General features: G+C 41.5%; 1 protein-coding gene across 1 annotated transcript; it reads left to right on the top strand.

Moving 5' to 3' along the window:
* Positions 1 to 368: 368 nt before the first annotated feature.
* LOC121893802 (leucine-rich repeat neuronal protein 2-like) lies at positions 369 to 11124 on the top strand. Its single transcript, XM_042405877.1, has 2 exons — positions 369 to 650; positions 7630 to 11124. The coding sequence occupies exon 2, from the start codon at positions 8051 to 8053 to the stop codon at positions 10406 to 10408; it is 2358 nt and encodes a 785-aa protein (XP_042261811.1). The 5' UTR covers positions 369 to 650; positions 7630 to 8050; the 3' UTR covers positions 10409 to 11124.
* Positions 11125 to 11307: the final 183 nt, after the last annotated feature.

Here is an 11307-nt window from a genome sequence, read left to right on the forward strand (position 1 = left end):
CAATTTGCACTGTAGGTTTTTAAGGATGCAGAGACAATCTTCATCTTGCAATGAATAAATACTGTGCTAAAGATGCCGATAGACTGACATCCACAACCTGTCATAATAAGCAGCTCTTAAATCTGTAGACAATGGTAGAAAACTTGTCACCAGAAGCCAAAGGAAACTTATCATCCAGCAGAAATAACACGCTGTAACTAACTCAAGTGGTTTACCTTTGGGTTGTGACACACGGAAAGAGAATGAGGGAGAGAGTGAGGCAGGCAATAGAAATAGAGGAGGAGAGATGAGAGGGACAGAAGCTCTGCTGCAGAACACACCTCATCTCCTCTTTAGCTGGAGGGAGAGAGAGAGAGAGAGAGAGAGAGAGAGAGGGAGAGGGAGAGAGAGAGATTCAGTCTGTGCCAATTTTCTCTTCAGCTCCAGTGACAGAGAGGGAGAGCTAGGGAAGTGATATTTCAGGAATCTTAAGAGATCCATAAATGTGTGACTGAGAAAGAGTGAGAGCGAGAGAGACAGAGAGACACAGGGAGAGAGAGGAAGAAGAAGAAGAAACATCCCAGCACATGAAGCATTTGCAAAGAAAGACTGAAAACAAATGAAGACAGAAAGAAACGACAGAGAGAGATGTAGTCACCCCTTCTGTTACGGTAAGAATCCTGAAATATGTTGATAGGACATTATAGCTCTCACACAGACATGCAGTCACTCTTGCACACATGCAGCTATGGATGCACTCAGAGTGAAAGCAGTATTTATCCAAAGCTGATGTAGCAGGTGTGTATATATGTGTGCTAGAAATTGAGAAGCTTGGGGAGCTCTGTCGACAGAGGGGGAAATAAACCACAAGTTCATGTATATGTGCGTCTATGTGTATGTTGGAACAGATTCAGCTGCAGGGCTATATGTCTGTTTTTTTTCTGTTTCTTTTTTTATTAGGATCTGCATCCAGCACCTCTATCTCTGTCTTACCATCTCTCTCTCTCCTGCTCTCTAAATCTTCCCTCTCGCTATTCCGCCCTGTTGCAGTGTCTCTCTGTGTCGTAGCTGCACAGCACAAACAAACCTTATGCAATGGACCGTCTCATGCGAGCATATATTTCATCTCTGCTATATTTTACTCCCTTTATCCATTACGACATCTATGTCTTTTGTCCAGCTCTCTCCAGGCTCTTTCTCAGATTGGAAAAAGCAAAGTCAAATGCAACAGAGAGTGAGAGGCATGTCTGTCATTTAACTTCTGGAGAAGCATGAATGTGACTGGTGTGAAATAACGCAGATGTTTTATTCCTATGCTTTTTTTTCACATCCAAAGGGGCTGTGGAAACTTTCAATCAATATATTTACTTCCTGATGAGAGGACCATCAAATCTATTGTCCTTCACTTAATTGTCTCAGTGTAATCTGTATAATTGTACGGCACAAGCCATACTGCAAGAAGAGTTGTTGAGAGGTGAAAAAGGATGTGTCACTTTAGTTCTGATTCTGCATTTTCAAATGTCAGATTCTTTTTCCAAAAGTAGAACTTATTGTAAAAGAAATCCACATGTAATGTTTTTCTCTCAAAAAAGCAGTGTGTGCGCGTGTGTGTCAACTGTGTGTAGGGTTTGAAGGATTGAGGTTCCACCTCGCTGTATCATTATATTGGCTTGTTCCCTTGCTTGTATTATCTGTTAAGTGTCAATTATTTTACCTTATTCAACAATGTACCAGACAAGCCTCAATGCAAACAGGATCAGATGCAGAGTTTGTTTGTTGTGTATATCACTAAATAGGCTGCCCACTAAAATGACAGACTGATGAAACAAGTTAAACTGAGTTTAATCATGATTACTTGTGTCTAGGATGTTACTACTGTAGATGTACTCTCCCATATGATAGAATAAAATGGTTAAAAACAAAAAGAAGAACCTGTCCAGCTGAAAAATGGATAGATCAGATATTGTTTGATTCTTTTAATACTGTTTTACTGCTGTGAAGTGTATTGAGACACCCCAGTGGTGTTGTTTTGCATTTTAAATAAATAAACTTTGACTTTAACTTTAGATATTGGTTAAAAAATGTGCACTCAACTTAATTTAGGGTTCAGGATGGATATTAAAGAAAAGTGCACAAAAGTCTGGTGTGTTGAGTAGTATCTTTTAAAATATTGAATGTTGCTTTTAAAGTGCACATTAATGCACATCTGCACTTGTGCTCTTTTCTTTTTAGGACAATGTTATGACTAAGTTTTGTTGGATGCAACTGGATATGTAGAAACTGCAGTAACATTTAACAAATGCTGTCAAAAGCCAAAACTGTTTTATCACAAAATTATAATAATAATAAAAAAATCAAATTAAACTTAGGACTTGTGGAAATTCTCAGTACAATTACATTTCCACTCACTATTTCCACTGAAATCATTAAATAAAACCTTGTAGCATATCCTGCAACCATTTATGAGTAGTTAAAAGAAAATGTGTTTTTCCTCAGCTGTTTTGGAATAAGGTCAGTGCAGCTTTGTTTTTTAGAAACCATTACTCATCCTTGTATGACCATGACGTTGCTGTGGATAATATGTGAGCTACTGTGCAGTCACATAACAAACAATCAAAGATTCAGAGGAGTCAGGGGAGTAATAATGGCCACTAAGCCAGATGTGCAGCTGCACTATTCCAGCAATAGTCAACAATAGACACAACTGCTGTAACCAATCACTTAGATCAGTCATGTTGCTCATTTGGAGAATCTGCTAAACCTGCTATGTCATATCCAGCTGCTGCTGCTGCTGCTGCTGCTGCTACTTGCTCTCTAAAGCTGGCACTGCCAAATGTCAGATCCCTATCTAACAAAACTTTCATTGTTAATGACATTATATGTAACAACAGACTTCATTGTATTATGCTCACTGAGACCTGACTGGATGAGACCGGTAACAAAGAGTTGATAGAAACATCTGAAAATTTCAATTTTGTACACTGTACAAGATACAATAGGAAGGGCGGGAATGTTACTGCCTTTTATGCTGATCATTTAAGCTTTAATAATATTTCTTTTGGCTATTTCTCATTTATTGAGTAAGTTGCTGTTGTTTTTAAATCTGTATCCCCTACCCTATTAATTACACTGTATCACCCTCCTAAGCTTAAGCATGGCCTCTTAGAAGAATTTAGTGAGCTACTATCCAAAATTTCAACTGAATTTGATTGCATTGTTATCTCAGGAGACTTCAACATCCATACTGATAAACTCAATAATGCAGATAGAAAACAGTTTACTGATCTGTTAGAGTCATTTCAATTCTCACAACATGTTACATGTACAGGACCTACCCACAAATAGGCCACACGCTTGACCTGGTTATCTCAAAGGGTCTAAATATTACAGTTAAATCCATTCTAGATGTTGTAATCTCAGACCCCTTCTGTACATTTTTTAGTATGACCTGGCTCCCTAAGCATGCCAACCAAGCGTTTTATCCATGAAAGTGCAATAGATATGTTTATCAGTCAGTATGCTGACATGGTGTGATGCCATGGTGGATTACTTCAACTGTGTTCTTGGTCAAATCAATGACAGCATTGCACCCATAAAAAACAAAAAAGTATCTGTAACACCAAAAGCTCCATGGAGATAATAAGATAACTATAGACCAATCTCCAAAATAATTTTTCTCAGTAAAATATTTGAAAAGACTGTCTACAAACAGCTGCATACCTATAACTCAACAATCTGTATGATGTGTATCAATCTGGTTTCAGGACTAACCAATGCACTGAAACAGTTCTTATAAAAGTAATCAATGATCTATACTTAAATCAGGTCACTGGCTTCCAATAAAATACAGAATTCATTTCAATGTATTACTCACTGTTTACAAATCACTTAATGGTCAAGCTCCTAAATACATCTCTGACCTGCTTGCTGCTTACAAACCCTCCAGAACTCACAGATCATCAGACACTAGTCTACTAACTGTACCCATGATCGGAAGTGAGTCTGGTGAAGGTGCATTCAGTCATTATGGGCCCACTCTCTGGAACAAACTGCCTGATGATATAAGATGTACCACAACTGTGTCGTCTTTTAAAAGCAAGCTGAAAACCTACGTGTTCTCTCAGGCCTTTGGCTAGCTAGTGCCTCCATCTGTCTGTCTGTCTGTCTCTCTCTCTCTCTCGCTGGGTATGTGTGAGTGGGTATGTTTGTGTAAGTGGGTGGGCAGGGGATGGATTTTTATGAATTTATGTTTTTTCATATATTAAATATGTATTCACAATGTATTTTATTTTGTTCATATTTGTTGTGTGTGAAGCACATTGAGCTTACATTGTATGAAATGTGCTGTATAAATAAAGTTGATTTTACTTGACTTGACTAAGTGCAAAAATATTCTCTACTTATCGACAGGGACAGAGTCATGAAAGTAGCCGCTGAGTCATACAGCTCTGTATTACAGTCCTTTTCTGAGTGGCTCAAATTACAAAACAGCCCAAGTCCTTTATATACACACATCAGTACACAGCTCTGCTGTCCTGAAACTGAAAAAACACTGTTGGCTTTTTGAGAGCAAATGACAGAAACAAGGGACATCAAAATTAAATGATGAATCCATTATTGAGCAGGCTGCATATGAAAAGATGAGAGAGTCGAGATGAAAGTGAATGACTGATAGAAGAGTGAGAAGAGCCCCAGGAGGGTTAGGACTGCTCCTGTTACAGCTCAGACATTCAATTGACTCAGTGTTTGGATAACATTCTGCACTTAGCTGACACAAACATAATTACAAAGCTACACAAGGCTCATGTTGTGCTACTTGTGTAATCAAACCACATGCTGTTTAAATGCTAATAGGTTCTCTCTTCATCTTAATAGATGTGCTAAATTTAATCAGTCAATTCTTCTCCCTCTTTTATAGTGGAAAAAACTTGGCAATCATCTCTTCACACTTTCTCCCCCATCCACTAACAGACGTGAAAGCCTGCAGAGTTGAACAGTACTTCCTCTTAGTCATGTAGCCTGCAGACTTCAGTGGCAGATGTAGAGTTTTGTCTCACCAACTGGCAGGATGGAAAGACTTTGCTGGTGTCTGGAAAGGTTAAAGGTTCATTTCTTATTTAAAAAGAAAAAAAAAGAAGCATACGAACATCATCAGAGAAATTGGACATACAGGACGTGATTTGGTAGAACAAATAGAGATTGATAAGGGAGGAAATACAGTTTTGCAGTTTCAGAGATGTCGTCATGACGCGCTTTTCCTCAGTCCAGTCAGTGTTGTTTCGTCTGTGTTTTTATCAACTACCATAATACACATGTTGGACCAAAACAAATTTTGAAGTAAATCTCAAAACACTGAGAAAGAGTGAGGATGGGAGATTTGTTTCCATGGCAACTGTGCAGTAAGCCTTGCACGGCTTCTTGGCATGTGTGTAAGTGTGTGTTTCTGATCATGTATTTAAATCTTAGATCATTTAGTCAATATTTTGTGCTTATTATCCACCGCCTTCATTTACTTCAGTTCCTAACCAGTGTAGTTATTGCCAATGCTTCAATAATGATGTAACAAGCACTCCCTTCTTTGTGTAGGAAGCTGAAAACGCCACACTTAAAGTAAAACAGTTACTGTTCTTGATTACTTTTGATAACAGTCATGAACCTCTTCTGAAAGGTAAAGAAAAAAGTCAGAATATACAGAGGCAAATATTCCTAATTACAAAATGTTGCAGTGATATTAGGTTCTTAAATGGTTTATTCAGAAAGAATCACGAGGCTTTCTGCTTTCCAACATTTCTCAAAGTTTGTCAACTCAGGATTTAACCAGTTTGTTAAGGAGTTAAAGCCTCTCTGTGATGAATTTGTAAATTTCAAGTGGTAGTATCAAAAAAGACACTGGTAGCATCACATGACTTCCAAGGTCAAATTTTTCTCTTAACAAAAACATGTGCCATCACACTTATTTGAAAGATGATATAATCACAAGGATTCTACACACGGGGGCTGTAAGATAGTGTATGAATAGTTTTTGTGCAGTTTTTCATCATGTAAAAGGTGGAAGTCCAAATAAAGCCAGTGAAACTTAAAGCTGCTGTGATCTACATTTTAATATTTAGTGGATTGAATTACTATGTGTAATATAAAAGGTGTGGCTCACAGTTTAATCTCTACATCTGTCATTTTAGCGTCTTTCAGCTACATTGCTGTTTTGATTCACCCGATTTAGGTTCATTTTAGGCCGCACCAAGTAGCTGTTTTCAGCAAAGATGCTCTAAAATCTCACTAAACACTACCTTCCCTCCACCAAACACAAGACAGATAAAGTTTACGACTAGCTGGTGAGCATACTGGAAAATGTAAGAATCGGATATTTTCAATGTTGTGTTTACCCTCCTGTGCTGCCCCCAAGTGGCCAAAATCCAATAATGCAGATTTTAATGAAACCTGTTGTACATTTTATTGAATGCAAACAAACACACAATAACTCACATGCAACACTTTGGTCTGTATTTTTAGGCGTTACTTTATTAAAGAAAATATAACCTGACACCCATGTAAATTAAAATCACAGGTTTTTAACAGGTTGATGCTTCTTAGTCCAGCACATTAAATTACTCCCTGTGGGGTGTTTTGTCACCAAGTTTCTCCACAACGAGATTGACAGCGGTGGTGTGGCAGTGGACTTCTGACTAGATGGCAACCTCTTTAAGATCAGGAGGCTCCATGCAACCACCAAACTCTGTAGAGAGCATGTCCTGGAGCTGCAGTATGCAGAGGACTGTACTCTCCTGGCCTATACTCCAGAGGAGAATAGACCAGGAGAAATACAGCCATGGTTACCACTACTACCACCACATATACATGCCCCACCTACGATAGAGCTTGTGGGTCCAGGATAGGACTGTTCAGCCATCACTGTTTTTTCGATGGACAACTGAAGAAGTGTGTGTGTGTGTGTGTGCGTGTGTGTGTGTGTTTGTTCCAGCAGTAGCTTCATTTACACAGTCTTTCCCATTGTAGCCTTAAGTACTGGCTTAAGGCTGATAAGGTTGATAATATAAAAGATCCTTGGGGTCTTTTTAACGGTTACATAATAAGTAACATTTGTGGGACGCTATGTTCTAACAGGCACTGAATTTGAAGTACTGACATGAAATATTTACATGCAACGTGATTTCATCACTCCTGCATATTTACCTATTCTCCTGTAGGTTGAAAGTAAGAATGGAGCTGTTTCTCTCTCTCTTCCTCTTACTCTCTTTCTCTCGGTTTTTACCATGGTCATCTTCATTTATTTGTCATTATTCTGTATGTGTCGAATTGTGCTGCTACAGTCTCTCTTTAGAAAACAGAGGCTTCCCTCTACATGCTTTTTTCAGCCTTTTCTTTCCGTTCTCATTCATCTTCTCCCCTGCTTTTCTCAGCTGCAGAGCATTTCTGTTTTTATGAGTCTGCATTATACATCCTTGAAAACTGTTAAAACATCCTTTGTATTTTAAATCCAATAAACTCAGTTTAGAGTGGGAACTGATGAGGTATAATGTGTGGAAATATGTTTGTGTTTAAGTGACACTTTTATCAGCTGACTGTATTAGAAAGCTGATTTGATTTTTCCGTAATTTTTGTTTATCTCTTCTTGTGTTTCTGACAAAGCAGTGAGCCGCCATGCTGCGAGCCATGAGTCCTCCACCTGTGGCCAGGATGTGAGATCAAACAACAACAAAGGCCGTCATCGAGCACTGTGCAATCCCTGTACTACACCTGCAATCAAAGTTATACAATAAAAAACTTGTTGACATTATAGAGCCAAGCTTGGCTACAAAAAGAACTTACACATCTTTTTTTTTATTTGTCGGAAGCCACCGTAGAACACTATCAACAATATAATCACTTTTTATTTGGCTTCGATTTTTTAAATGATGACACTAAACCATCTGGCCTCCCTTTCACAGTTTGCACACACACCTTGAAACTGTTAATATCACACATATCCAAATGATTAATCTCAAACTCTCATAACAAACTCTTCAAGCCTTCCTCACCTTGTCTAAATCAGCTCCTGTGCCCTGTGAGGATTATGAGGCCGACTTTAGTGCTTCTACAGTCACAGTGTCTCCTGTGTGTGTTTGTTGGTGTGTGTGTGCCCAGAGCTGTGGGCTCACTACCTCACGCGCTACCATGGCACGTCTCCTGCCCTGTGCGGTGTGTGTGTCAGATCAAGCCATGGTTCTCACCTGATTCTGTCTACCATGAAGCTCCTACTGTGGACTGCAACAACCTGCTGCTGACCAAGCTCCCCTTACCCATACCCTCAAACACACACACCTTGCGTCTGCAGAGCAACCTTATATCTGAACTGGACACTGCAGTGCTGCATGGACTCCCCAACCTCACTGACCTCGACCTATCACAGAATCGCTTCAGCCGTGTCAGGACAATAACACAGAGTTCGTCCCTGCCCTCTCTGCTGTCTCTACACCTGGAAGAAAACCATCTCAGTCACCTCCCTGAGGCCTCCTTCTTCTCACTGCCAGCTTTGCAGGAACTCTTTCTCAGCCACAACAACTTACATTCAGTAGCACCTGGAGCCTTCACGGGTCTGGACTCCCTTCTGCGTCTGCATATTAACAACAACAGACTCACCACCATTGATCCTCGGTGGTTCAGGGCTTTGCCTCGCTTGGAAGTTCTCATGCTTGGGGGAAACCCTGTAGAGGCCCTGCCTGAGCGGGGATTCTTGGCTCTAAAATCCCTCCGGAGTCTTGTCCTCGGTGGTATGGGTCTGAGGGGCTTAGCTGAAAAAGCACTGGAAGGGTTGGAGGGACTGGAGAGCCTCTCCTTTTATGATAACCTTCTGACAAAGGTCCCCACTCAGGCCCTGAGGAGAGTGCCAGGACTGAAGTTCCTCGACCTCAACAAGAACCGCATCAAACTGATCGAGACGGGAGACTTTCGAGACATGGTCCACCTGAAGGAGCTCGGCCTGAACAACATGGACGAGCTGGTGTCCATTGAGAGAGCCGCCCTAGAGAACCTTCCAGAGCTCACCAAGCTGGAGATCACCAACAACCCACGTCTGTCCTACATTCATCCACTGGCTTTTGTTCAGCTGAGAAGGTTGGAGAGTCTAATGCTCAACTCCAATTCCCTGAGTGCTCTGCACCAGCACATCATGCTCTCCCTGCCAAGTCTTCAGGAGGTCAGCTTACACTCCAACCCACTCCGTTGTGACTGCCTGTTCCACTGGGCCGCCCAGGAGGCCTCTCACCCTCACATTGATAGAGAAATGCAAACCAACTTACAAACACCCCGGATGGTGCGTTTCATCCAACCCAAGGCCACCCTTTGCTCTGAACCCCCAGAACTGAGAGCTCGCAGGGTAAGAGAGGTGTCTACCAGGGAGATGTCAGCCTCCTGCCTCCCCATGATCCCCTCCAGCTCCCTCCCCTCCTACGTGGGTGTAAGAGAAGGAGGAGAACTGGTTTTGCACTGCCGAGCTCTTGCAGATCCACAGCCTGAACTATACTGGGTGACTCCCTCTGGGCTGAGACTCGGTCCTGCTCCGAGCTATGCATCTAAAGGTTTACTAGCTCCTTCTCCCTGCCACAGCCTGACAGCCTCTGAGAGATTCAATCACACATCCGCCTCCAGCACCTCTCTCGCTCAAGATGTTACTTCCTGTAACCCCTCCAAACACTACCGACTACTGCCTGAGGGAAGTCTGGAGATCAACAAGGTCACCTCAAGTGAGGCAGGATTGTATACATGTATAGCTGAGAATGCTCTGGGAGCAGATACACGCAGTGTTACTGTGGGTGTGCATGGCAGGGAAAAGAAAAGAAAGAGGGGAATGGCTGCTAATCTGAAGGGATATCCATTACTCCAAGCGGATGCAAGGTTAGAGGTGAGAGAAGTCGGAGAACACTTTGCTATCCTGTCCTGGCACAGCGGGCGCAACCTCCCCTCAACTCGCTTATCCTGGCAAGCCATATACTCGAACACACACACACCTACATACACCACACGTATCCTGGCTGGCACGCAGAGCTTCAACCTGACCCACCTGCAGGCAGAGACATTTTACCAAGTGTGTCTACATTTAGGGATGAGTGAGGGCACCAAGCATGCCAGCAGGAAATCAAAAGAGAGCAGAAAGCCTCAGTGTGTTTCATTCAGGACAAAGGATGCACCAGAGCCACAGCCCAGCCTGCAGCTTAGCCCAGAGCTGACCTCCACAGCAGTCACACTACTGCTCCTCGCACTCATACTGCTGCTGCTAGCAGGCCAGGGCTGGGATACTGAGCCAGGCGAAGAGGAAGGAAAGCACAGCAGTACCTTCCTACAGGAAATCAAAAGTCAAAAGGCTCCGATCATCAGCCAAAAGACAGAGGAGGGCAACAAACATCAGCCAAAGCAGATGAGAAACTGCTATTAGATCAGGACTGCTGAGATCATTTGTGCACATTTAAATGCAGACAAGAAACACCAACACACACACACATACAAAATGTCAAATATACACTTTGTGAATCACAACTAGAAGAATCGTAGATCAGAGCAGTGGTGTAGAAAGAGATTTGTATTTATTTTATATACCATATAAAGTATATATTGCAATTGTTTCTGTGTTAAGATGTATTGTAAAGAATGCCTAAACCCTTGCCAGGGAATTTAAACCGGACAATCATACTCCTGCTGCACAGCGAGTGAACAAAGGAGAAATAATTGAGTCTGAGCTGCTGATGACCGCTGGACTGAAACTAAAGAAAACCTGATTCAATCCAGGGACAGATATTTACAGAGGAGAGCGGCTCAGACCTCCAGGGTATTTGTCACGTTTCCCATCTAGATGTTCCGCAGACTGAACCGTACTTTATCCAAGCAGATTAAACTCTGTCTTGAGGCTGATACTGAATGGAATTCCTGCTTGTTTTGGCTCTGTAAGTCAAAGTGATTGATGTAAACAGCCCTTTTGCTTAGCTTTCAGTACCTTGGACTGGGTTGTCCATCTTGCACTTGCAGTACATATACAGTATACTCATCCAGATTCCCCGCCTAACGTCCCACATCCTCTTTGAGCATAAAAGTAATTAAAAGTGATTGTGTTAAATTCTATTTTGAGCTATTATACAATAAAATCTTTTTAATTTACATGATTTTGCTGTTTTTTTCTCTTTTCTTACCACATACTGAGTTCAGATTATACTGAAAATACAATCATTACTTGATGGGAGATCAAGCCAGTACACACATCAGTAACCACATCATATCTGCAGCTAGAACTTCCTATCCCTGTGCAGCTGCTGTTGCTCCTCCATAAGTATCATGGCTCAG

The sequence above is a fragment of the Thunnus maccoyii genome, chromosome 3, assembly GCF_910596095.1.
Source record: "Thunnus maccoyii chromosome 3, fThuMac1.1, whole genome shotgun sequence".
In the NCBI taxonomy this organism is placed as follows: Eukaryota; Metazoa; Chordata; class Actinopteri; order Scombriformes; family Scombridae; genus Thunnus; species Thunnus maccoyii.